Source organism: Dunckerocampus dactyliophorus, chromosome 19 (assembly GCF_027744805.1).
Source record: "Dunckerocampus dactyliophorus isolate RoL2022-P2 chromosome 19, RoL_Ddac_1.1, whole genome shotgun sequence".
In the NCBI taxonomy this organism is placed as follows: domain Eukaryota; kingdom Metazoa; phylum Chordata; class Actinopteri; order Syngnathiformes; family Syngnathidae; genus Dunckerocampus; species Dunckerocampus dactyliophorus.
Genome location: NC_072837.1, coordinates 18,670,728 through 18,698,693, shown reverse-complemented (window position 1 = coordinate 18,698,693; position 27,966 = coordinate 18,670,728). Strand labels below are relative to the sequence as shown.

General features: G+C 44.3%; 1 protein-coding gene across 3 annotated transcripts; it reads left to right on the top strand.

Annotated features, from left to right (window-relative positions):
* Positions 1-238: 238 nt before the first annotated feature.
* Positions 239-23,972, top strand: ppp2r5cb (protein phosphatase 2, regulatory subunit B', gamma b). 3 transcript variants are annotated; one of them, XM_054761893.1, is made up of 16 exons: positions 239-363; positions 787-852; positions 1,958-2,120; positions 12,045-12,244; positions 13,616-13,726; positions 13,818-13,910; positions 13,988-14,118; positions 14,190-14,249; positions 14,328-14,436; positions 16,735-16,788; positions 18,325-18,495; positions 18,569-18,696; positions 18,786-18,887; positions 20,466-20,538; positions 20,631-20,747; positions 20,865-23,972. In XM_054761893.1, exons 1-16 carry the CDS (start codon positions 337-339, stop codon positions 20,997-20,999), a joined length of 1,740 nt encoding a protein of 579 aa, XP_054617868.1. In that variant the 5' UTR covers positions 239-336; the 3' UTR covers positions 21,000-23,972. The 3 variants fall into 3 exon arrangements, with proteins under 3 accessions (XP_054617868.1, XP_054617867.1, XP_054617869.1); XM_054761892.1 differs by having other exon boundaries at positions 1,955-2,120; XM_054761894.1 differs by lacking the exons at positions 239-363; positions 787-852; positions 1,958-2,120 and adding an exon at positions 8,670-8,897.
* The last annotated feature ends 3,994 nt before the right edge of the window (positions 23,973-27,966 follow it).

The window sequence follows — 27,966 nt, the reverse complement described above, 5'->3', positions numbered from 1 at the left end:
CTGTGGGAATTATAAGTAGAAGTAGTAATAAGAATGCGCTCGCGGCTTTATAAAATAAATTAATGGAAATGTGCAAAAGTGTCACTTGCACTGGTAAAAACGTCGCTTAGCTTTGTGGCCAGTAGGGGGGGTGTCAACATCAGGACTGTCTTCCGCAATTAAGGTGACGCCACCAGTGCGATGTAGTCAGCTGACCGCCGGCTGTCCAATCAGGCATTGAGGACGGGATTCGACCCGCCTCCTCCCACAGTGTGCTTCGCCCTGAGTGAGTCGCTGTGGTTTCGCTAGTGGAGGATCCGAGAGGGGAAGCAAGGGCGGCGACACTTGCCGAATACAATGCCGAATAAAACGAAAAAGGACAAGGTGAGTGAGGGAATCATCTGCCATAATTACACGATAGCGCGAACGCTGCCGTACGTGAGGATATTATGGCGCTAGCAGTGCACCTCATCACTGCGGTAGCACTAGCTAGCCGCTATGCTGCAAATATGTTAGCTGTTTTGCTACCTCGCTCTAATTAAACTAAACTCTCTTATCTACACGTCAAATATTCAATTTATATCCACACGCCCCCCTCTGGCACTCTGGAGTTGTTTTTAGTCATTTTTTAACCCCGCAATCTCAGCCTAAAAGTGAAATCTGTGTTGGTGTCAGTACCGTTAGCTAGCTTGTCAAGCTGGCTTGTTGTTCTGGAGCTATATTAAGCTTGCATGCTGCTTTGTGATTGCTTACTTGTGAGCTGCTCCGCTTTGCTCCACTCAAAAGTTGATTTTGGTTTGCTTTCAGGACTCGTCAAAATCTGGCAAAGTGGGGAAAAGTGGAGGAGGAGGACAGGAGAATTCACAGCATGAGGTAAGCTAAGCTAAAGACACACAAGGAGCCCTAACATTTCCTTCAACTTTTATTACCAGGATTGTTTTCCCAGGTAATGTGTGTTGGGAGAGGGTTATACTGGGTAGATTTTTTTATGGGCGAGAGTACCCAGTGTGCAAAAAAATAAAAGTACAATTGTGAAAACTCATTATGTATAACAAGTTAGTTTTTTACCTGTAGTAATGACTTGGAGTGCATGAGAAAGTGCAAAGGAAAACATAGTTCTGTTGCACCACATGGTCATTTGTTAGCAAGTCTATTGCACAAAACAGCAGCAACATTAAAAGCAGTTAGGAGTTCATTGTAAACAACAGTGCGACAAACAGCCCCGGGGCTCATTTTAAAGCACATGCAGAGGTAGACAAAGCGGCTGGATGCTCACCACTAGTATTTGCAACAGCTACTGCAATTTTGTGAGGATATGTTGTAGGCCGCACCCCTGGCCACTATCGGAGCCTGCAGTTAGATGAATAGAGGCGTCGTATTTAGACATTAAGGAAATTTTGTTATTGAATCACAGCTCTGTATTAAGTAGATTAACAAATGGTCGTGAAATTTAGGATTCTGTAGGTTTTTTTGTAATGATTACGCCAGAGGAGATGCTGGCCAGGAGGTATATGTCAAATCTCTGAAATTCCAAGCGGAAGCAAGGGCTTGGATGTAGCATCGCAGCAACACAGGCTGTTTCTCCCACAGGACTGCAATCTATCTGTGGAGGCGAGAAGTAGACGACGCCATTGTCTAATTTGCTATGATACACGAGCATCTCATTTGTATGGATGCGGTTGGGAGAGAGCGAAAAAAACACTTTTTTTTTGGTGTCATGTTAGTTTTCAGAAAAAGTCTGTTGTTGCTTTTTTTTGAGAAAGACAATCTAGAGCGGTCTGAAGGTGGCGCCTATGCGGTGTGTTACGATGCCATCTACGGTACGACAAGCTAATTTAATGAGCGAGGGCCAACACAAATGAATGAACAAATGGTACACGCTGGCAGGTTGCAGGTTCAAAACCCGCCGAGGACCAAGGGACAGGGTTGTATCGCTGTGACACAACCCGGCATAACCCAGCCTGTGTCCCCTCAGCAGGGCTCCAACAGGAAGAGCGGCAACAGCATCCCTCCGACCACGCAGCTGCTGAAGGGGAAGCTGCCGGGAGCCCAGACGCCCGTCAAGAAGGACAAGCGGCAGAGCTCCTCTCGCTTCAGCCTTAGCAACAACCGGGAGCTGCAGAAGCTGCCTGCGTTCAAAGGTGAGCTCAGCCCTCGTCTTGACCATCAGATTCTGTCTTTTTAAAGCTCAAATTTAAACCCAGAAAAATCACCCGGAAGCTTTACATAACCCGGGATTTTCCTGTAAGCAACGAGGGTGGGGGTGTTGGGGGTGACGGGGGATAAAGACATGCTGCTTGCTTGTACTTCTGTGCAATGTGATGCAATCAACCTTCAATTTTGCTTTAATCTCCGCCGGTGTCCTTTTTTGCCCCGTCGCTCATGCATGTCAATTGTGGCGCATAAAAGATGGAAAATCTTGTTAGAGGGATGTGCATGCACACCTCCCTCGTTTTAATATCCAGCCCATGACACTGGGCAGTGCACGGAAACAAACAGGGAGGGGTGGGGGGGCATTGACTTTGCACTGGATTTATGCCAAGTGTCTATATTTAGTGGTAATCCAGATAAAGCTTTAATTCCGTGGCCCTTGTGTTGCACAATGTCGCCAGTGACCAGACCAGCAGCACTCTCCCCTTCGCTCCTCTTCCTGCCCCCCCACTAATATGCACAATGCCCTTAAAACCTACAGTTCTAATTTTTCACTGTCAGTGACATTAGTGGCGCCCCCTATGGGTCGGGGTCAGAACGGTTTAGAGCAGAGGCTCTCAAATGGTCATGACCGTTTTTATTGTCATTTTTTGAAAACATGAATACTCATAATGAAATGTAATTTTAGGGGAATTTATGAAGCCATTTTACTAAGGAAATGAGGAGGAACCGAGTGCATACAAATAATAAGATAAAATGATTATTTTGAAAAATATATACAGAAACCATAAAATATTGCTATTGCAAGACCACAAAAGCTACATTTTAAGCATCCCTCATTTGTAGCCGTTAATTAGTTCCAGACCCGACCGTGTTAAATGAATTTCCGCACTATAGGATTCAATGTTAATACGTGGAATATGTCCGAGGTTAGAGAATAGAATACCTGTTTATGACTTTCTAAATACAGTGTTTTAACATTGTTAGAGCCCTGTAGATGTAAAAAAGAACACCCCTATAGTCACCTTTACACTCTTTTATTCATTGTTTACACTTATGCTGCAGGGACTCGAGCCCCCCAGGTAGCCTCAAACTTATTTCTTCTAAACTTAAGAACCCAAAAACGTACCATTTCCACACGGAATGGGAGGAGAACTTTTTTCCACTCTTATCATGTGGGACATGCCATGTCTGACCTCATGACTTCATGAGGTAATGCCATGGAAGCTAATGTCTCAATGTTTTGTGTCATTACTGCCGCCTAGTGACCAGAATACCACATATCACCTGTATTTCCTAATAATAAACTAATAATAGACTGTAGTCTACCGCCAAACAGTATTCATTCATTCATTAAATTAATTCATTAATGAGTTTCTGGAAAACCGTGATATAGTGAGGGATGAGCGTATTACATATTTTAGTGTTATTTTTGATGAGCTATCTGCAACCCACCGAGAACGCATCTGCGACCCGCCAGTTGAGGATCACTGCTTTAGAAGACGCTCCAGCATCCATGTAACACAGATATGTATTCATGAGACAAGTCATCAGTGACTTGCAGACCAAAGGCATTTTGCCAGATGGCGGCCATGCTTCTCCAACCAAGCCTGCTCCAGCTTCGCAGATTGTACAGATTGGGCGAAACTCCCTTAAGGAGGAGTGTCCAAACTACCGCCTGGGGGCCATTTGCGGCCCATAGATCATTTTTTATTGGCCCGCGGCACATTCTTGAAAGAAAATTAAACAAACCAAAAACACCAAACAGCAACAATGGAAGAAACGAGTGAAAAGGTGTAATAATAAGCATTAATAATAAAATGCTTTGTCATTTATAACGCAAAGCTGACACAAAGTTTTGTTTTTAAATACAAAAAAATAAAATATAGCTTTTTTAAGCCTTTTTATGAAATAAAAGGTATCAAACTGACCCCCGCACTCTGTCAATCGGGGTGCATGTTGTGACACAGCTTCACCCTTTTGTGTGCAGCGGTTGTGGAGTAGAAGAGATCTATCATGGGGCGTCCTTGCTTTGTCTGTAGTTGGCCATCAGCCTGCTCAACTGCAGAGAGTACCAGGAGTCTTAGGACGGAGGCCTATGTTGTTTTGTTGTTCCTAGATTGCCAGTTGCATGGTCTTGGAATATTTAGCAGATTGTCGGCACATTTTTCTTGGAGGAGTTGCGTCAATTTTGTTGAGGCCACGATGTTAGAGTCCAGGAAATGCCTTATCTATTATCTGTCATGACAGCATTGTGTGGCACACTGAAGATTCTTTAGATAGTGTGCATATAAACCTGCACACTAGACTCGACAATGACTTTATGCAACGCGATGCAATAAAACGTCGCTTATCAGCGCGAGAGCAGCCGTCCTTGCACTCGAAATGCGGCAAAAGTAGCGAGACGACGCCAGTCCGCTCCGAGGGCGTCTGTGTCACGGCCGTCGCCTGGCAACCCGTCAGGAAGCGCCAGCAGCGTAGTTGTTCATTAAACGTAACATAACAGCATAATTATCCTCTAGCCTTTTTTCTACCTAATGTTGTGACCATTGAGTGGAGACATTTGGAAAGCAGCAACAGGGTTGGCGCACGCTGCAGTGTGTATAAACACGGTGACATAACACCGGTTAGCTATTACTCCGTCTACATGGCCGGCCTCCCACACCCCGGCGATTGTGCAAGCCATTATCCCACGGTGATGTTCCTACAGGCTAGCACAGCAGATTGTCTCAGCCTTGAGAGCTACATTTAAACAGCAGGCAGTCGTGGCTTTCATATTGTTAAAAAAAGGTGTTACTGGCAATGCAGTGTGTGAATTGACCTGCTGAACAACAACAGTTGTTCCTCTCTCTGCGCGTGGGTGCCCTTATTTTTGACAACACACGCTGGCCCAGTGGGGCATGGCTTTGAGTGTTTGTCGCCATCTGCTGGTCAGTGGGAAGCATTGCCTCATGGAGCTTACTTGGGGTTGGGACAATGTTATGTTAGAGCAGGGGGTGTCTAAACTGCATACAGAAAAATGAAAGAAAAAAACTTAAACAAAATGCATACAATCGTTCCTCCTTTACCACTGTTAATTGGTTCCTGACCCGACCGCCATAAGTACATTTTTGGAAAGTAGGATTCAGTATTAATAAATGGATAGAAAACCTGTTTATGACTTTCGAAATACAATCTTGACCATTATTAGAGCCTTGTAGACATGACATAATCTCCCTGTAGACACTTTTACACGCCTATTATTCTTTGTTTACATTACTCGCACAGCTAGCTAGCTAACTAATTAGCCTTGCCAATTTACTTATTCTAGACCTAAGAAAATGTTTGAAATAGAGTGGGGAAGAAGGACAAAGAAGGCAAAAATGTACCACTTCCACACCGAATGAGAGGAGAAGCTTTTTTTCACTCGATCTCAGCCATGGCGTGTCCGTTTAGGCCATGGCATGCTGGGTGGGCTCTGCTGGCTCAGTAGCTCGTCTCTGTGCAGTGTGAAAGGTAATGTAATCTAATTACTGATGCCTAGTGACCACAATACTACGTATAACTTATCACAACTTATAATGGTAATAATAAAAAATAGTAATAATAAAAGTGTGCTATAGCGAGGGGTGACTGTGATATATTAAAAATATACCTTACTTGGTTTTATATGTATCTGGTAACATTTTAGTTGTTTCATCATAAATCTTGAAAAGTAATCCCTTGTTTATGGCAGTTAACTGGTTCCAGACCCGACTGTGATAAGTGATTTTGGCCAAGTAGGATTCCTTTATTTCTAAATTGAATAGTAATTGCAGATTAGAAAACCTGTTTAGGATTTTCTATGAGAGTAGGGGGTGTCCACACTGCATACAGAAAAATGAAAGAAAACATCTAATTAAAAATAAATACAGTCATCACTTACTGTGGTTGATTGGTTCCAGACCCGACCGCAATAAGGGAATTTCAGCAAAGTAGGATTCCTTATTTATAAATGGAATATTTTTGTAGTTGGAGCATAGAAAACCTGTTATCAACCTTCTAAATGTGCTTTTTAACATTATTAGAGCCCTCTAGACATGACATAACGCCCCTATAGTCACCTTTAGACTCCTATTACTCAATATAGTAGACATAATAAGAAAAAATTAGACTCGTACTTGTACGTGTTGTCATAAATGTGTTCTGGTGGCGCGGACAGGAAGTTAGGTTGGGGGTTCAGAGTTGGCTAGCGACTAGCTTCAGGTAAGGCTACATATTGGAGCTGCCACCGCTGCTTCTGTGTTTTTGTTTTTGATGCTAGGTGTAGCATTCCTTTCTGTGTTGCTTACAAAAGTATGACATGTTATCATGAGTGTACCCGTTACTACATGCTCACAGCATGGATAGAAAACCACTAAACCTTGTTGCAGATTTTTGGAGGTGTTTTAATAGCGCCCTTTCTAGGCGGAATAGGTGTGTCCCATTACGTGCATTAATTAGCTGCCCCTTTTTACCTGTTTTTATATCTTTAGAATGCATGTGTGTTCATGTCTCACATAAGGATTGTGGATGACGGGCAAAATTAAAAAAAAAAAAAAAAGTGCACTTTTCCTTGAAAAGGGCTTGATCAGTCGGCTGTACAGATGCCGGATGTGTGTTGTGGTGAAGGGAAAAAAGTGTTTTATGACGCAGATAATAAGAGTTTAAAGTTGAATTCTATCCTTAGAGGATGCTGAAGGGGCTGGAAAAGGACAGTGGAAGCCTTTGTTGTAAGAGCTGCTTGGGCGTCTGTCTCTGCAAATAGACTACAGCAGCCCTTAAGCACTGCTTCCAAAGGGGCCATGACACTCTGATGGGGTGGGTGAAGATCAGCAGATCTCCTTGTCGACAAGATGAAGCACTCAGCTGTGTTGTTGCATCCCTGCGCGTCTTGTCTGCTGCCGAACAGCGAGCTTGGTCACGGTACGGCGGCCAGAAGCGGCCCCATGACCGCGCAACACGGTGCACAAGACAGAGGCCTTTTTATGCGGCCCAGAATCCACCTTCCAGCACCGTAAAACAACTGTTTTACTGTGTTTTGCTGACACCACAGGCTCTGTACCTATTTTTGACAACAACAAAAAATTCAAATAAACGCAACAATGCCTGAAAGTGTAAGGTTTTGTCACTGCCCCAAAATGCGGAATATGATCACCAATAACACTGATACTAGGCAGCGCTTCCCATACGTTTTGCTTTCATCGTTTCTCTCAGTTAGCTTGCAGCCTGGGCGTAGTGCCGCTTGCAGGCTTGCACATCCTGTGTCGCTCACACCGAGAAGACTTCCTGCCTTCCTGTTTTCTTTCACATACACCTGGGCTCCTGCTGGGGTCTCCCAGACGGCCATCTGTCACGCGCATCCACTCACAGCTGCCAGAAATAGCCTTTTGGATGACAGGCGGTGTCGCCTGCCAGCAGACGGTCAACTCCTTTTTAGAATGTGAGCATTTGAGGAACTTCTGCTCACGTTTAGTCACAGTTGCCGTTTGTTTATTTGTTTGCAGGATTGCACAAATTCTAAAAATGAGCACTTGCTGCAGGGCCAGAATTCAATTTGCTGTGCCAGTCATAAGTTTCGACACGCCTTGTCATTCAACACATTCTTTTTAGGGGGCAAATATGAGGTGAAAGCAGCGTGGGAGAAAGTGAGCACATGCTCAATGGTGCGTTCAAGGACCGTCGCACAAAGTGGGAATTGTCGCCGATCGCAACACAACATATACATGCAAAAACTATGGGATTTTTAGCTGTATGTTATTTTTTAAATAAAGTAATGGCCCGTATTTGCAAGATTGATATGCATTTACATTCAATTAGATTTTGATTTATTTACAGAGTATATATATATATTTTTTTAATCATTGCACCTGAAAGCTTCCTGCGGCCCGGTTCAGACCTGGCCACGGCCCGGTATCGGTGGTTGGGGACCCCTGGCATATGAAAAACAATGTAGTTGAAGCTCTTTATGTTCAAATGATGCAGCTCACCGATCACCCTGAACAGGATAAGCAGTAGAAAATGAATGAATGCTTGTTTATGTGCTTTTCTTCCAACATACATAAATACACTGGTCATGTGTTGCCACCACTGTTTGCCCGCAGCAGCATATCATGCACTCTCCCCTCTAAAAGTTAGATTCCAATTATACATGCTACTATCCAGTACCCATTAAGCATTAAGTACATGTTTTTTCTTGCTTCTGAATTGCTGTGTTGTGACATTATGGGCGGTATTACGGTGTTGATTTACGTAAATGATGATGGCACAGCCTTGATGGAGGTCCTTCCAAGCAGGTACTTCTAATTTAGTGTGTTTTGTTGTGTGAGCGAGTGCGAATGCCTTGACTTGTCAGGCTTCTGTTTACATTTCAACAACGGATGGTAGCCCTCTCGTTTGCATTTGGGGGAAAAAAGCATGTAGCGTCGTGTCCTCCAATCACTGCTTCAGCCCCTCCCCTTCTCTCCCACGCTCCGGCAGCCCGGCCCTCCCCTCGTGTTTGTTTATTCCGGCAGCCGCCCCCCCCCCACGTGATCTCGGCCAGCCAATCAGGCGGGATGACATCACGGCACCAGCCGCTTCCCTCAGGGGCAGGGGGGAGCTTCATTTTCTGCTCCCAGTGTTAAAATGGAGGCCGGCTCCTCTCCTCTCCTCTCCCCCCGCCGTCGCCTCACTGATGTCGGCATGCGCTAGAGCGTCCAGTGGGATGGTTGTGGATGCAGCGAGCTCCAACGGGCCCGTCCAGCCTGTGGCCCTCATGCATTTTCGAGGTGAGAGCAGGAGCGCTGCGGGTTCTTTGTGTGTGCTCCATGGTTGTGTAGCAACTCGCGTACTTGTCAGGTGACTTTTCTGGAAGTTGCTGCGAGTTGGGGGCTTAATGTCGAGCAGCGTAGCTTAGGAAGGAGAGAGTAGGAGGGAGTGCTGTTTGGAGTCTCCCCTCCCCCACAAGCACTCCTGATGTCAGAGGAAGTGAGGTCAAAGCTTGTGTTTGTCTCGCCATCGGGCTGTTTCACGTCCCCCCGCCCCCGAGGCTCATCACCCACTTATTTCCTATGCTGGCTCGTGCGAGGAAAAGGTTACCCGGCCGTCCCGCGTGCAAAAAATCTCGCAGGTGCGCTGTGCTCGGCAGTTGGTCTCTTAATATTTCATTTCACGCAGAAACCCAAGTGCTTTCTGTGCAACGGGAGCCGCTCGACCTCTCCACGCCCGGCTCGATGAGATGCGGGATGTCTCGCCGGCGACCGCCGCTTGATAAAAGAGCAAATATTAACCACGGACTTTGGGAACAAGTTTGCCCGACACGGCAAAAGCTCCTCAAGGCCAACGGGAACACATGCATGAAGGCGCACGTGATACCAACCGTTGCAAAACTGGAATCTAATGTGTGGTCAGTGAAGCATAGCAGCAAGCAGCATATCATGCCCTGTCTCCTTTCATAGTTTGATAACAATTATACATATTCATACCCAATACCCATGAAGTGGATCATGCTTTTTTATTAGCTAGCAGTCATTTGGGGTTCAGTGTGGTCTCTTTTTCTGCAGTGCTGCAAAGAGTTGCAGCATATCATGCACTGCCTCCTTTCAAGGTTTGAACAGTTCAACAAAGTAGCCTATATCCATTAAGAGTGACGTGCAGTGGTTGTTTTTTTTAATTAGCTGTTATTTTATTTATTAGCTCTTTTTTTTCAGTTCAGTAAGCAGCATATCACGCACTGTCTCCTTGCATAGCTCATTCGCATGATGCCAGCATAACCCCGCTATTTTCAGCAGATTCTTGCAAATTTGGGGTCCAGTGTTGTCTGTTTTTCTGCAGTGCAGCGAAGAGTAACAGCGAGCAGCATATCATACACTAGCCAATACCCATTTAGAATGATATGCAGTGGTTATGTTCTGAATTAGCTACTAGTCATGAATCTACTAGTAGTATAATGCAGCTAATCTTGGATATTTTGAACCCACTGTTGTCATTTTTTGTCAGTTCAGCAAGCAGCATATCATGCACTGTCTTCTTGCATAGTTCATTTGTGTGACGCCGCTATTTGTGGTCTTGTTTTTGCACATTTTGGATCGAATACAATAGAAATTTGCCTTTCACAGTCAGCCTCAACTCAGGAAGAGATCTTTTCAGCTCACATCAAGGGCCCTAGTGTGAAATGGTGAAACACAAGTGTGCTACGTTTTTAAGGTGGGTGCCTGAGTAGCGTGCGATTGACTCGAAGCAGCAGCCGCACCACGTGTCTTTGATGACTTTAACCCCCTCGGTCCAAAGTCCTGCCTCTCTGCCGGCGGTCGCCATGGTGACATTCGTGTGTCTTGTTAATGTGGCTGCCGTGCTGCCCAAATGTCTGACTTTGACTTTTTGAGTCAGCAGCGGCCAGCCCTTGTGAGAAGGAGGAGGAGGCCAAAGCTGAAACGCTTTATTGTGTTAATCATGCGGTTCGAGCGGCCGCATCAATGTGAGCGCCTCATCGGTTTTGTGTGCGCACAATCTACTGACAGCATGTTTATGATTTTTTCATATATTTTTTTTGTCATATGGTTGCTCAGCCGCTGCATGATTGATGAAGTGGTGACGCTCTGAATTATTGATTGGATAGGTCTTGATGACACCACGTTGCGCCCGCTTCCGCCGCAAAATACAGCCAGGCTGTCAGCAACAGAGATGTTTCAAAAAGTGACTGATTTACTGCAGCGATTGCCAGAGAAATCCATCATATTTGTTATTTTTAAACTTTGCCCATTTCTCTCTTAACAAAAAAAAAAAAAAGTCGCACAAGGCCAGGAGCGTCAAACTCCTTTTGGCCGTGGGCCACATTGCAGTTGTGGTTACCCTCAGTGGCCACCTGTAACTGTCAAACCTCATTCATGCGTATTATGATTATGACACATTTGATTATTAGCATTTTCAATTCATATTGTTTTACCAACAAACTTATATTGGAAACATGTTCCGAACGTTGCCGCCGTCCTCCAACCCGACGGGCGCCGAGTTCAACCCCGAGGAAGATGAGCCCACCCTGGAGGCCGCGTGGCCGCATCTGCAGGTGCAAAAGGATGTCATTTTCAATAAATCCATTCAGCCATTTTAAAATACAATAAGTGTCTTTTTGACGTGCATTATTTTTTGAGGCTTTTGCAGGCCACATTCCAGCCCCCGTGCCTCCAGTTTGACACCATAAGTTGCGTGGTATTTATGCGTGGTATTTATGTTGGTGCTATCATCAGAGTGAGGTTTTATTTTTTGTGCCGTGGCGCCGCTCCTAACATTAAATTCACAAGAGAAGAAGACAACATCAGTGGGAGGGGGCAATTTTTACGCCATCAAGGAGACAAACTAAAGCTACACAAGCTAAAATAAGTCAATTTTTTAAGTATATGGACGCAATAACAGCCTTATTTTAACACCAAAACTTCATTTTTGGAATCAAAATAGACTAAAAATTGTACATGTGTATTTAGTTAGCCAGTGGCTGACGCAGCAGCTACAGTCTCCAAGCTTGACATAATTAGCGTCCTAATTTAACAACGCTGCTGTCTAAAATACCACATTTCTCAATTTACACAGGCATGATATCGTTATCATTGCACATTACTGATTTAATTGATTTAAATTTGTGTGCCTAACTGCGTCACAAGCTCAACTGGATGGATTATTGTGGCCACTTCTCTGCAGTTGAGAAAATAAAAAACAACCCCCCGGCCTCTATTTGAGGAGTTGGTGTGTTTAGTATGATATAGTGTGTGTGCACAGTCTAAAGAGATCCAATACGAGAGGTCTAACAAAATTCTGCCTTTTTAAGGTAATAATTTTCAATTTTGGCACCGCCAGATGTCAGGAGGTGTTCTTGAATTTGGCAATAACTGTTTCTATGAGCAACCACTTCACTCTCCCCTTTCCCCTTCGCCGTGGCGCAGATGTGCCCCCCGCGGAGCAAGAGAAGCTCTTCATCCAGAAGCTTCGGCAGTGCTGCGTCCTCTTTGACTTCGTTTCGGACCCGTTGAGCGACCTGAAATGGAAGGAGGTGAAGCGGGCGGCGCTGAGCGAGATGGTGGAGTACATCACCCACAACAGGAACGTCATCACGGAGCCCATCTACCCCGAGGTGGTTCACATGGTCAGTAGGCTTCCTGGGTAGTATGATTGGCACATGCAGTGAATAGGACCACTTGCTAAATGAAAACCTGTTGTGTGGGTCTTGGTCAGTGTTGCTTCATTAGAAATGGACCGGATGCGTCTGTGTTGCCAGACTGGCCTTCCCATTTACACACAAAAAAAGTCTTTGATGTTGAGCAAAGCAGCGCCTTGGTGATGCACGATGCGCAGCTGACGATGGAGATGCAAATGTGAAGCCTGGCCGTCCTTGCTGCTGTTTTTATTGTTGTTTAATGCAACAGAGCTAGCCAATCACCATGAAAATGCGCCCTTGATTTCCACAAGGGCGCTTTGAAGCCTGCCCAACGGCTTTCAGTATCAAAGCATGATTTGACAAACGCTTCACAGACAAGTGGGATGCGCCTGAACGCCTCACGACACACTTGTTGAGTTTGCCAGGCGTCACGTGATCACAGATTATGGACTGGAGTACAATGGCGGCTCGAACGACGGTGGTTTCTTCTGCCCAACCCTCCCACAGTGGACAATTAAACCAACATTACTGCAGTCTTTGGAAAGCAGTTTTGGAGTGAATTACCCCAATAGAGTTTATATCCAATTAAAAAGTGCAAACTTTAACGTACTAGTGCTAAGCAAATGATTTAAAACACACACATTTAAAGAACGTGGATGGTTCAGAAAAGACAGGTTGATGGCTAGTGCTAGCTCGCTAATGCTTTATGTTAAAAGTGCAGCAAGAATGAGACCCAGCAGAGCACAGACTTGTGGTGGTTGAACCATTTACTTAGTGTGTTTGTCAGACAGAATGTAAGCAAGCCACTTCCTGTTTCACAGAAGCTGACATTGCCTAAGACATAATCTACCTATTTTATTTATATTTTTATACATCCATCCATTTTTGTTTTTTGTCATTTTTATTCACCCATTCATTTTATTTTTATTTTTATTTTTTGTCCTGTCCAGCCATTAGGGCAGATAGTGTTGTTTATTGGTGATCTAAATGCCCTTACGTGCTCAACAGATTTGCTCAACCAGGGAAAGTGTGAGATACACTTCCCCTGAATATGTTTGACTTTGATTTTTTGTTGTTCTGCAAATTTGGAGCGGCCGGACCGGAGCAGGAGGGGATTGAGAAGAAGAGAAAATAAAACAGAAAGGGGAGTGCGGGTATAAGAGGGGGACAAAAAAGAGAGAGACAAGGACAACAGCAACAACAACAATTGTGACAATAACAAAACAACAGAAACAAACATCAGCAAATGTCTGTGACGGCTGTAAAGACGGAAAGGACAAAATAATATCAACAACCATTTATTTTCATTACCATGTACCATTCCTCACTGGTTTTGCCTCTCACTGTCTTTGTCCTCAGTTTGCCATCAACATGTTCCGAACGTTGCCGCCGTCCTCCAACCCGACGGGCGCCGAGTTCGACCCCGAGGAAGATGAGCCCACCCTGGAGGCCGCGTGGCCGCATCTGCAGGTGCAAAACGATGTCATTTTCAATAAATCCATTCAGCCATTTTACCAGGCTGTATTGTAAAAAATGTATTTTAATGTTTTTCCTTTCACAGCTCGTCTACGAATTCTTTCTACGCTTCTTAGAGTCGACAGACTTTCAACCGAACATAGCCAAAAAGTATATTGACCAGAAGTTTGTAATGCAGGTGGGTGCGCCTTTTAATAGGCCCCGCTTTTGAGCTTTTTGTTGTATGTTTGTTGAATTGTGTCCTCCTGCGCTCAGCTCTTAGAACTGTTTGACAGTGAAGACCCCAGGGAGCGAGACTTTTTAAAGACCACTCTGCATCGCATCTACGGCAAGTTCCTGGGCCTGCGAGCGTACATTAGGAAGCAAATAAATAACATATTTTATAGGTGAGTGTGCCTCAGTGTGTGGTGAATGATGCACTATTCTAAATTTTTGCTTCCTTTTTTCTTTGTTATAGATTCATTTATGAGACGGAGCATCATAACGGAATTGCAGAATTACTGGAAATATTGGGCAGGTAAGAAGGGAATGTGCTTTTTTATCCTTAGCAATGATATTCTATTTTCCCCTGACATCCTGCTTTTGTCACTTTCAGTATAATCAATGGATTTGCATTACCTTTGAAGGAAGAACACAAGATATTCCTACTGAAAGTTCTGCTGCCCTTGCACAAAGTCAAGTCGTTGAGTGTTTACCACCCGCAGGTAACGTCACTAAGTCAGGGCTTGGTTAGAACAAAAAGGCTATGAAGTTACATACGGTATATTTAAAGAAAGCTCCCAACTTTGTGTCATTAGCATCATCATTTCAACTTTTTCTCTTTACATGACGATTTTTTGCTCCCCCCATTTTTTTTTGTAATTGTATTTTTCCAATGTGCACTGGGTGAGTAAAAAAAAAAATTAAAAAATAGCTGGACTAATTCGTACTCCCCCTCAACCAGGGGTGTCAAACAGGGGTGCCCAAAACCCGACTGGAGGTACCATGAGCGCACACATGTGCACCGGCTTGCCTCACGCTCAGAGGTTGAACAACAAGGAAAGAGAGTGTCAGCATGCAGCAACAGTAATTATTGCACGTTGTCGCTCAAAATCAGCGTTTGCTACTCCAAAATGAAGGCACAAATATAACTCCATAGATGTGCACCTCCAAAAAACGGTGCTATTTAGGATGGACATTTGTAATGCTGCCCCTCGCCCCTCAACAACCATCGCTTCACTCACCCACGATACTGAGCCAACAAGACAAATAGATTTATAGTTTGCTCATAGAGCCCACGCCACAAGCCCGACCCCGATGAAGATCCACAAAAGTAAGGGGGCCCAAAGTGTGACCCAGGGGCCATCTGCGGGCGTGGCTAATTTGTCATTGCATCACTGCAGAAACAAAATGAACAGCCAATAACAACTCAAAGCTTTTTATTTATATACAAAGCTTAAAATATCTATTACATTTTAATTTACTTTAAAAACCTTTCTACAAAATAAATACATTTGTAAACCTATATATATATATATATATATATATATATATATATATAAATATATATATATATATATATACACACACACACACACACACGCGCGCGCACATAATCTTGATTCTTATAGAGCTGACATCTAGCAACATCCATGCTTTTCTTGATGATAACCAAAATCACTTAAGTTCTTAGTTGAATAGCTATAGCATTGTACTGCCAAAAAATGGAACTCTTATGAGCTACTTTTGTTGTCATTGTTATATTTGTCCAAACAAAGGTACCTTTAGTTGTATCAGGCATTCAAATGAAAAGTGCCAGATATATACAGTATATATATATATATATATATATGTATATGTATATGTATATATTAGGGGTGCAAGATTTTATGGGGCCGATATCGAGGAATTATGGAGTCATAATAATAATAATTCCGATTGCATTAAAAATAAGTCTGATAATCGATATAAAAAAAAAAAAACGCTCCAATGAGGCGAGAGCAGGTGTGCAAATCAAGCGCTGCTTTTTTCTCCTGCCTGTGACGTTAACAGCCTTTTGTAGATTCCCCTGAGCTCACTTGTAAACAAACATTTACTTTCCGAGGAAGACATTTCGCGTGCTAGTTTTGTATCAAATGCTCTGCGATGACGTGGGGGAAAAAAAAACCCATCGATCACACAAAAAACCTTAGCAGCCACGTGAAACGTTTGCACTTGGCATGACACCAGCTGCTTGGAACATGTGTGTCTGAATACAGTGCACCTTGCTGGGCCACAGCAGGTGGCTCCCTCGGCTCTATACTCTGGTTCTCCTGATAACAGTGATGTGGTCGTAGTAATGTCATGATATGTTATTAGGACCAATCAACAAATCCTAATTTGTTCCAGTCCTTCTTACCTCCAGGTGTGCACAAACTACATTTCCATCTATATTTTAAAAAAGCAGATATTGGTATCGTATGGTCCTGAGAAGCAGAAAGTTATCGGTTTCAAAAAAAAGATTGCATCTTTTTATTTTATTTTATTTTTTATATATAATGTATATATTTGTATCAAATTGAGGACAGGAGCAGCACGGTGGCCTTGTGGTTAGCATGTTGGCCACACAGTCAGGAGATAGGGAAGATCTTGGTTGGAATATCCATTGGGCATTTCTGTGTGGAGTTTGCATGTTCTCCCCGTGTGTGTGTGGGTTTTCTTTGGGTACTCTGGTTTGCTCCCACATTCCAAAAACATGCATGTTAGGTTAATTGGCGACTCTAAACTACATGTGCCCTGTGACTGACTGGCGACAAGTCCAGGGTCAGCTGGAATAAGCTACAGCTCCATGACCCTAGTGAGGATAAGCGGCATAGAAGATGGATGGAAATTGAAGATATGGAATTTTATGTAGTACAGTTTTTATGTCAAAACTGAACGACTAAATACATTTAGGAAGAAAATGAAGTGAAGTTTTCCCCGCTATCGTGGGCCACACGAATTAATTAATAAATTAATAAATAGTGTTCTCTTTGTCCCCCTAGCTGGCCTACTGTGTGGTCCAGTTCCTTGAGAAGGACAGCACGCTCACAGAACCGGTAAGCTGCGACTTCTCACTCCTGTTATTGTTGATGCAATGCACCGAGTTCCGTTGGGGTAATTATTGGCATGAGGGATGGACTTGAACTACAAAAGGGGTGTCCAAACTTTGTCAGAAAAAGAAAAATTAAAGGATGCTTTGCCTCTTTGATACATTTTGTACATGAAAGATGCTAAAAGCAATCCAGGATGGATCAATACGGACCTGATCAAAATCTTAAGACCAGTTGAAAAATTGCTAGAATTTGCATTTTGCACATTTGGATCTTAATGAGGTTTTAAGTAGAGCTACAATATGCAAAAGCAAGAAGGGGGGGTGAGACAAAAAACATTTGGAACTTGTAATTTAAACCAAAAAAAAAACTGAAATAGATTGTTTATCAGCTGATCAAAAGTTTAAGACCACAGGTTACAAAAGCCCAAATGTGCTCCAAATGTTGATGTCGTGTCATCATTCCCACTGTCATGCCCTCCTGATGGTGAAGCTAAGAAGCTTTCTCTTTTTCAACATGGTGGGATTGTGGAGCTGCATAAGCGAGGCCTCTCGCAGCGTGCCATGGCTGCTGAGGTTGGGAGCAGTAAATCAGTCATTCGAAGTTTTGGAAAGATCCTGAGCATTATGGAACAAAAACGTCAAGTGGTAGACCCAAAAACATCACACCTGCGCTGAGTCGGAGGATCCGATTGGCTGTCCATCAAGACACAGGGCGGTCTTCCACCCACATGAAGGCCCTTACTGGTGCCGACTGCAGTGCAATAACCATCAGACGCCATCTGCGGGAAAAGGCTTTAAAAAACAAAAGAGGAATTCAAAGACCTTGTCTCCTTTAACGCCACAAAAGTGCCCGTTTAGACTTTGCCAACCTTGATGGTCCAGATGACTTCCAACGTTACTGGCATGACAAGGAGATCCCACCTGAGATGTTTTCTACCCGGCACAGTGGAGGGGGTCCATCATGATCTGGGGTGCTTTTTCCATTCAGTGGAACACCGGAGCTTCAGGTGGTGCAGTGTCGTTAAACGGTGGCTGCTACTAGCCGGCTAATCGGTCGTTGGCTAGTAGTTAGCCAGTGTGGTGTGGCGAGGTGTCACTACAGTAGTAACGTAGTTCTTGGGCGTAACAATCTTAATAATAATAATAATAACAACAATGTTGTTGTAGCTTGGTTAATATGCAGCTCACATTATGGAAATGGAATCTTGTTGGCACTTTTTGGAGCTTTTTTCAGAGGGCTTTATGGGTTTTATAGGCGTTATAGGTGCGTCCCATTTTGTGTATTCTTAGCTGCCTCTTGTTTTAGCTGTTTTTATATCTTTAGAACACACAAAAAGAGAGAAACTTGCCCACCTAAAGATTGTGGATGATGGGCAAAATAGAAAAAAAAGTGCACTTTTCCTTTAAAGACGTAGCCTGCTAACACAACCTCACCAACGCTGGTGTTAGATCAATGAAATTCTGCATAACCTCAGGAAATTGTTATCTGTAATTTATTAACCCCATCTCCCAATGTTCCCTCCACTGTGTTTGTGCGCAGACAGTGATGGCTTTGTTGAAGTACTGGCCAAAGACCCACAGCCCCAAAGAGGTGATGTTCCTCAACGAGCTGGAGGAGATCCTGGATGTCATCGAGCCTTCCGAGTTTGTCAAAGTCATGGAGCCTCTCTTCAGGCAGCTGGCCAAGTGCGTGTCCAGCCCCCACTTTCAGGTATGACGCCCTCACCAAACAAGGAAAAGGGGTGTTTCTACACGTCCCTCACCCTTGCGTGTGTGTACATCAGGTGGCCGAGCGAGCGCTCTACTACTGGAACAACGAGTACATCATGAGCCTGATCAGCGACAATGCCGCCAAGATCCTGCCCATCATGTTCCCCGCCCTCTACCGCAACTCCAAGACCCACTGGAACAAGTCAGTGCCCTCCCCCCACCCTCCCTCGCCAACATTAACAGCAGCTTTTACGCCCATGTGCGCTAACAACGGCTGTGCGCGCCTTGTAGGACCATCCACGGCTTGATTTACAACGCGCTCAAGCTCTTCATGGAGATGAACCAGAAGCTGTTTGACGACTGCACGCAGCAGTTCAGGGCGGAGAAAAGCAAGTAAGGCACCGGCAGAATTGACCCCATTTCTTTTCCTGAAGCAAACTTGGAGATTTCTAGTGGTCTTTCTCTGCTCCCAAACTGTTGGAAATGAGTAATGTGACATCACACACGCACGCACGCACGCACGCACACACGCACGCACACACACACACACACACACACGCACGCACGCACACACACACACACACACCCAAACACACAAACAAACATAGAGCTACAGTATCTTAAGTTGATTTTAAACATCCTTTATTCCAATGTTTTTATTTTTTAACCAGTTTTAAATAAGTGTCAGTATAAGCGCGTATTGGAAGTGTCAGCCTTGAAGCTGGTTAGACACTTCACAAAGCTTATTTGATTTTCAGTTTATAAAATGTTTACAGTTTTTACCATTTTAAATGAAACTTTGCCAGGATTTATTTTTGTATTATTTAGAATTGTATCAATGCAAGGTGTGTGGAATGGGAGGCTTGCATATGTGCCCACCCACTTGACTCCCATTATGACCACATAATGACTGTTTTACAACCCCCAGGAATACTGAATACATGGAAGCATCTAACTTCAACATAAAGGGAAAACAGGTTTTGGGGTGAATTGTTACACTTTTATGAGCAGGACCGTTTTGGTAATGAAGGATACCTGTAGCTTTAATGCTAATGCGCTGTGTTGGTCTCCAAATAGCACTTTTGTATACTCCAGACACTTTTTTACACTGTAACGCTGCTCTTGTTCAACGTAATGGCATATATCACATCCAACAACGTAACATGAAGGAGTGGGACAGGAGGACACAACTGTTAGCAAGACTAGCATAGCTACTGGGGGTGTCACGAGGCAAGATGATACATGAGATTAGGTCTACGAGACGAGATTTTAACTTTACATTTAAGAAAAGTACAATGAAAAAATCAAACAAATATATAAGTTATTGCAATCTACTAAAATCATTTCTACTAGGTTGCACTCTATGTGTATGCTAGCGGCCCCACCTCCACCCACTGACACAAAGAGGCTGTATGACTGACAGAAGGGCTCACTCCGTTCATTCCGTTGCGTGCCAAGGTGCTGAAACAATGCACAGAGTGAACCCTCTTGACGAGGAAAACAGACACGCGAGCGCATGGCAATATATGAAGGCTGGCAAAACTATCAAGTTCATTTTCATTTATTGTTTGATTAATGTATTATTATCCCAGGCCTCGAGCCCGTCTTAATCTTGCACGACCTTGTGACACCTCCAATGGCTACGTGTGCTAAAGTGCCAACATAACGCACACATTTAAACAGCAACATCATGGCAGCCTAGCCTATTTGTTGATGAAAAACAACACGATCAAACTTAGAGCTCCCCACGCCTGTAGCGGACCAATGTATAGCTGGCAGAGATTTACTTTAAGATGTGTAGCGAAGCCTGTAGAAGGAGGTTTTTCATTTGAGCACATCTTCTCACAAAAGCAGAAGGAGATGATAGATTTTTCTCACACTTTAGAGAAACATTTTGATGTTGGAACATCATTAAGAAGTCACATTTGCATAACAGTTGCTGTCATGTTCACATTGTGTGTTGGTGCACAGAGAGAAAGCCAAATGGAAGGAGCGAGAAGAAGCTTGGGTCAAGATTGAGAATCTCGCCAAGTCCAACCCGCAGGTGAGTCAACAGTCATGGTTCGTCGAGGAATGGCGTGATGCGCTTAAAGCCACAATAAGTTGTGTAGCTAATGTGACATAAGTCTCTCTCAGTTTCTGATGTACACCGACCCCGTGGGCTCGGGCGGTCCAACGGACATGGAGACCGACGGGCCGCTGCTAGACGACGTCAGCCAGCTGGAAAAGAGGATAGCGGAGGAGGCCACGCAGGTGAGGGCGTAGGAGGAGGAGAAGGATGTCGGCGTAATGAAACTTTATCCGTATTTAAAAAAAGGCTCCAGACACTTTCATGTGCCTTGGAAAAACACATTGTGTCCATGCGCTCAGCTGCAGAAAGACCAGCGACGAGAGCGCCCGTTGATGCGGAGGAAATCTGAGCTGCCCAAGGACATCTCCACCGTCACGGCCTTGGAGCTGCACCGGAGAGCCGAGGAGATGTTGACCACGCACGACGGCCACTAACCAGCCGAACAGCAGCATCCGCGCAGGAGAACACAAGGCGTCGCGCCAATCTCGACCCAGCCCAGCACAACACATCCGAACCATCTCACCTCTCAACGCCCCTGCTCCTCCTCGCCTGACGCAAAGAAGCCGCTCAAACATGGCGGCTTGCCCGGGACAAAGCGGCGCTGGGTCCTCTCAAATCAGCTCGTCCCCACTCGTCATCACGTTCTGTTTTTCAACCTCCTCCTTCTTCCTCCTCCTCCTTCGTCTTCTGTGCCCTCTTTGACTTTAGTTTCCAGGGTGCGGTGCTGCCCCCTTCTGGTCATTTCTCTCAGGTGTTTTGTTCCTTTGTGTCTCTTTCTAGATGTCAGGTGCTTTTACCAAAAAAAACAAAAACTATACAAAAAAAAAAAAAGGAAGCCCCCTCCCTTTCCCAGAGGACATGTCCAGTGTAACGTACGAATCATCAGTGGAGGCAAGTTTTTGTTTTTTTAAATAATATGTTAATTTTAAAAGTTTAGTCCTGAAAAAAAAACTCTTATTTTGGAGGACAGGTTGTTAAGCTATAGGGTCTGACAAAAGTGAGTCCACCCCTCACATTTCAGCAACTGTTATATCGTGTCAAGGGACAGTACTAGAGATAGATATACTTTAGAGTAGTCAGTGTCCAGCTTGTATAGCAGGATATATTGACTGTCAACACACAGCCATGATTATGTGAATAGCTTGGGCACGCAATTGAGACCAGCGCACAGTGATCATGTCCAAACGATGTCCTTGGTGTGAGCACCATTGTTATCTAGCGCTGCCTTAATCCTCTTGGATTCTGTTTGTTGGAAAACTGCCATGCAGCCCAGTTTCTGCTTCACAGTATCAGTACATGCACTTCATCTTTCCCCTTGACGAACCGCAGTTCTACAATGTCGCCAGTACTCGTGCACCCCACCACCATGCTTGACTTTAGGAAAGGCACAATTATCTTGCTGCTCACTGGTGTTGGAACTCTTGTTTCCCCTCAATGAGCCGCAGATCTCCCAGCGCCGGCAGCATTCATGCATCCCCGGACAATGACGCCCACACCACCATGCTAGACAGTCGGCAAGACACAATTATCTTGCTAAACATTTGTGTTGGAATTCAGGTTTCCCCTCAGTGAACCACAGCTCCTCCAGTATAGGCAGTACTCGTGTATCCACAGACCATGATGCTACCACCACCATCATGCTGGACAGTCTGCAAGATACAATTATCTTGCTAAGCACTTGTGTTGAACCGCAGCTCCCTAGTGCTGGCAGAACTCGTGCTCGTGACTGTCGGCAAGCCGTGATTATCTTGCTACTTGTGTTGGAGTTCATGTATCCCCTCAGTGAATCACAGCTCTCCCAGCGCAGGCAGCACTCATGCGCCCCCAGACAATGACGCTACCACCACCATGCCAGACAGTCTGCAGTTATCTTGCTAAACACTTGTGTTGGATTGCAGCTCCCCAGTGCCGGCAGCATTCGTGCACACTACCACACTACCACTGTGCTTGACTGCCGGCAAGACACAATTCTCTTGCGACTCACTTGTGTTGGAATTTTTGTTTCCGCTCAACTAACCACAGCTCCCCATTGACAGCAGCACTCATGCACCCCCATACCATATCGGTACCCCCCCCCACCATGGTAGCCACTTGTTTTGCCAGCTATGTCGACAATAATGGCTGTGAGTTGACTCATTTCCAGAGGGTAGTAAATCTATACTGCCAAAAAGCTGTACACTGACTACTCTAAAGTATCCCCATTTCATTAGCGGTGTCGCTTGAGAAGACATACATTGGTAAAAATGCTGAAATGGGAGGGGGGGTGTATATGCTTTTGGGATATGAACATCTCAGTTTGCTTACTCAGCATCCAGTACAGACTGCCAATGTGAGGGTCCCGAGAGATGCCGAATGGGGGACTCGTCTCCAGCAGGACCACCCAACCCCCCACCACCACCCCGCCCCACCCCGCCCTTCACTCATACAACCGTCGGTAGGGACGTGACTGCTTCACATGGAGGTATGTTTGCTTAGAAAACGCCTTTTATCGCAGTGCCTTTCAAAAAATAGAAGAAATAAATCAATGCTAGGATGTTAGCTGAAGTGGTAGCAGCGCACAGCACAACGATGTAAGATGAAAGTCCTCCATAAGCACACACCTTGCTTAATCTGACCCCCACCCCCGCAACTTGAACGAACGAAGCACTTCCTGATACACTTGAACGTTTAAAAGAACAAACTTGTAAGATCAAGCCACCTTTTGTGTCCGCCCCCACCGCCCTCTCCCCAAAACCCCCCCAGAGCCGCCCACCAGCGCCCCCTTCAACTGAATGTGCAAAGTGTAAAAAAACTCATCATCATCATCATCAGTATTGTCTAGATTTATACCCCCTGCCCCGCCCTGCTGGATGCTGTCCCCCACCCCCACCCCCCTTCCCAAAAAGGCTTTAATATTCGCTTCTGTGGAGGCTCTCCTCATTCGACATAAGCTTTTTGTTTGGTCAAAAAAAAAAAAAAAAAAAAAAAAGAATGCGTATTTCAAGTGTCCTTTAGTATACGTCTCGTACTAAACGGCTGATGAAATGTTGTACATAAACTTGATTAGTTTACCTTGTTATTAACAAATGTTTAGAGGTCATATTTTGTACAAAATGCGGCCCCCGCCCCGCCCGCCCTCCCGTGTACAGAAGACAGAGGAAATAGTCTGTATGTGGCACAGACCTCAACATTTAGAAGTCGTCTAGTTTATTATTTTTGTTATCAATCATCGTGTCTCCAACCTCTCCAACGTACATAAAGCTTTTTGTGTGTGTGTGTGTGTGTGTGTGTGTGTGTGTGCGCGCGTGCGTGTGTGTGCGCGCGTGCGTGCGTGCTTTTATCCAAAACTCCAGTGATGTACATCTATCTATATACAGCAAATAAAGAGAACATGTGACTTTTATATTTTCATCCTAAAAAAACACAAATCTGCAAGTCTGCATTGTTTTTTTGTGGGTATACTAAAATGTCAATATTGTACATTGCTGCCCCCTGCTGCCCAGCATGATCTCATGCATACATGGAAACTGCACCTAGAGGCATCTAATTTAAGGTTTTCTACTACTAAATTATCTTTTATGCCTACGAGTTTGACAAAGTACATCAACAGTAGGTAGTTAGCGACCATAAAATCAATGTTGGCTTTAAATATTAGTGAAAACCAAAGTATCCAAAGGATTTTAAGATAATTTAACACATAGGGAAAGACTGAAAGTCAGTCTTTTGTAGGTTTCGGTGTGGCATTGTCAACGAGCTAGCTTTATGTCAGAGTTGCTACCGTGACTATCTTGATGTAGTTACTAACCATTTTTACTTACCGGTACCCGTTTCTATGTCCAAACTAGCAAGCGTTGTTTTGAGTCACTACTTTCGCAGCTTTCATCTTGTAAATCACGAGGCAGCTGCTGTAATTAAGTTATTTGCTTGCTTTACTTACCTGTTGCTACTTAGCTCACTTTACTCAGCTTTTAGTTACTACGTAGCTTTACCTACCACTTCCTGTTTTGACCTAGCTGCTTTTTCTTACCTTATCTCAGCTAGCTAGCTAGCTAGCTTTTTCATGAATTGCTATCTTCACTATATTTATGTTGCTTTTGCTAGTTGTATAACTTACTAGTTGATACTGTCCCTGACTTGTACTCTGCTAACTAACTAGCTAGCTTTGTTAAGAGGTGCTACCTTCACCGCATTTATCTCGTTACTAGCTAGCTTTACCTGTCTACCTATTTGCCTGATCTTAGCTAACTAGGTGAATTTATGTATTCCTACTGGGCTTCTTATACTTATGTTGTCTTAACTAGCTAGCACTACATACAAGTTGCTACCTTAGCAGCCTTTTATCTTGTAGTTACTAGCTAACTTTGCTTACCTTGTCTTAGCTATCTTATTCTACTAACTTACACATCGTTATCAAGCATCCTCTATTTATCTTGTCCTACCAATCTTGCTAGATTTAGTCAGCTGTTGCTACCTGCTGACCAGACTTCACTGCTCTTGTCTAAACTAGCAGCTTTTAATCACATGAGATTTAACGAGCTAGCGTTAGTTACCTTAACTAGCTAAGTTTACTTCTCTGGTGCTTGCTACCTAGCTGCCTTACCTTTTCCTGATGAAGTAGGTCTACTTAAGTGTTACTAACCAGCTACCTTCCTGTATCTAAATAGATATAGTATGTCATGACCTAGCTAGCTTGCTTATTGCTACCTTTAACTATTTTGTGCTACCTAGTTAGCCATGTGAGTGTTGCTACCTTGATATGTTTGTGTACGTGCTGCTACCAAGGCTGGCTTCACTAACCGTTTCTAGCTTATTTTTTTTTTTACACTGCATGCTACCTAGCTACTCAAATTGCCTTCTACTTGACACCGACCTATTTTAGTGAATTTTAAATGTAGAACAATATCAGCAGTTTTTGCTTTCGTTAACTGACCATGAAGAATGGTTTTCACAAAGCGTTTCAAGGAAGTTCAGTTGTCTCTTGAAAGCGAGCCATTCACACTTGCCCTAATACAGACTCTAAATTAGCTCCTCTGAGGTTGTTTCAGTTCCACCCCCTCCCTTCCAGACCGATCCTGTGAGGACAACCACGAGTCACCTGCCTGCTGCCTTCCCTGGCACCCCTGCTGTGGGATCTGCAGTCAACCCAAATGGAACATGTGGAAATTTCCACTTGCCGGTGTCTGAGCGATGGATTTTTTGTTGTTGTTTTTGCGCCTTTTTGCCTCATGTTCTCTGTAAACAAGCAGGTTGCTGTTGTTGCTAACGATTATCTGAAATGTCCCCCACTAGGAAACGGATGATTATGAGCCTGATTATCAACAATGTGTACCCAAAGAGCTAAGGAAATGTTCCTGTGGGCATTGATGCATAATTGAAGATCTCTGGATGAGGTCACTGGCATTCGAGTTTGTGCGCAGCCAAAGTGTTGAACTTTAATTGTTTTTTTTCCAGGATGCTCTGACAGCCCTCTTTGGACTCGTCAGTGCTACGCCACTCTCCCCTCCCCTCGTCCTAGCAACCAAAAAATAGCTAGTCACGACCGAAGATGTCAGAACCTATCGCTATGGAAACAAGGATCCGAAATGGGGAGGGGGGGGGGGGAATTTTGAATGTTGATCTCCTGTGCATTCACATTTTTAGGAAAAAGTGTTTTATTTGACCTTGAATCATAGTGTGGCCTTGTGTGTGTGTGTGTGTGTGTGTGTGTGTCATCTCGAAAACAGACCATTACTCATCAGTCTCCTCGAAGATAATGGTCTTGCACTTCAGGATTGTCCCTGTGGACGCTTTTAAACCAAAATAAAAACATAAGAGGAGATTGAGGATCTGCATGTCTGACTACTGACTGTAGAATATATGCCAGACCAATAGATGGCGCTGTAGTTAGGCGCTAAAACAATAACGGTAAGAGTGCACAATTGACAGCGCCCCTAGAGCTAAAACCATATGAACATGTTATACAACGCTTCTGCCTGCACTTCAGCCGGTGGCTTCGGTCATGTTTTGTTGCAGCAAAATAGACGCCCCAGCATCGCAACACACATCTGACCACATTGTCTTCATACGTCTTTTGTCCAGTTGACTAACAACCTTTGATTCGGCACCACACTCTCAGATGCTGAGCACATTTACTCTGATGATTGCATTTGAAAGCCATAATGATGGTTACATGTAATTTTATCACAGTTTATCGATCCCCAAGTGCTGTAAATGTAAACGCAGTCTGCCTTCCTTTTTAACACAACAGGAAGTGAAAAAAAGCTGGAAAGATGCCAGGATTTTACAAGCAGTGTAAAAGAAACTGCAGGGTGTTCAGCTCAACCCTTTTTGTACCCCCACACTTGCACTCAAGAAAGGATGCCAGAAAATGTGGAAACCAAAGATTGTCTTTTCAGGCCCAGCGGTTCTTCTCTTGGACTTTAGTTCTTGACTTTTAGCGCACTTGAACTTTGGGGTCTGGGGTACCCGGACCAGACTCACTTTCTTTCATGTCTTGACGCTGGGCTGCCTGAAATACTTGGGTCAGCACAGTTCAGCGTCCCGCCTTGCTCACATTAGAACCCTTTAACTAGGCCAACATCCTCACAGGGAATACATGACCCGATCATTTTGAAGCGTTCACGGCTAAGAAAAGTTCACTTCCCATCAGGAGACTTTGCAAAAGAAGTTGAAGACAATGATGAGTTGAAGGATTCTGACACTGCCCTCAAGGTGCGGAGAGTGCTTCCTATGTTCACATTCGTACACATGTACTGTGTTCAGATGTGGATAAACTTGTTGGTACACTTCTGTGAAAGAAAGAAAAGCACACATGGGTTGCATGAAGTTTGGAGCTTCCAAAACAGAAAAGACAGACTGTGCCTCTGTGGACACGGCGATAGCGGCATTCCTCTCCTTACCCCTCCAGTCTTGACATGATTTGCTAACAATCAACTGTTTAGTCGCATCTAGATAAGGGTCCCCAAGGATAGCGAAGCTGAAACCTTTCCCATAATGGCTGCTAAAGAAGCGGCAGGCATTCTGCTGTCTAAACAAATAAACGTCTGTTACAACTATGCGGCATTCTTTGGTTGTCCTGGCCCAATCCATTTGATTTGATCAGATTGATTGCGCAAACTGAATGCGGCTCTTCACTGTTTTTGCCTACAACTATGCCAGATGAGCGGAAGTACCGCTGGTAACACTTGGTTTTGCTGCCCAAAAATTATAATGTTCCATAAATATGCTGTATCCCATATGTGTCAAACTCAGGCCCGTGGGCCAAATGTGGCCCACGCTGCAGTTTCATCCGACCCGCGGAACTGTTGGCAAAATAGCATTGAGTTGGCCCGCCTTGTGGACCATATCAAAGTGCTTAAAGTGCGATCTGCGTAATGAAGCAATTACTCCGATATAAACTACTCCTCTGGCATTATAATAAAA

What these genes read in the sequence shown, in the direction of transcription:
- ppp2r5cb (XM_054761892.1), top strand. Translation starts at nt 337, where the DNA reads ATGCCGAATAAAACGAAAAAGGACAAG. An exon ending in ACCAGAAGTTTGTAATGCAG is followed by an intron (nt 13,911 to 13,987) that starts GTGGGTGCGCCT and finishes TCCTGCGCTCAG; the next exon opens with CTCTTAGAACTGTTTGACAG. An exon ending in TCCAAGACCCACTGGAACAA is followed by an intron (nt 18,697 to 18,785) that starts GTCAGTGCCCTC and finishes CGCGCCTTGTAG; the next exon opens with GACCATCCACGGCTTGATTT.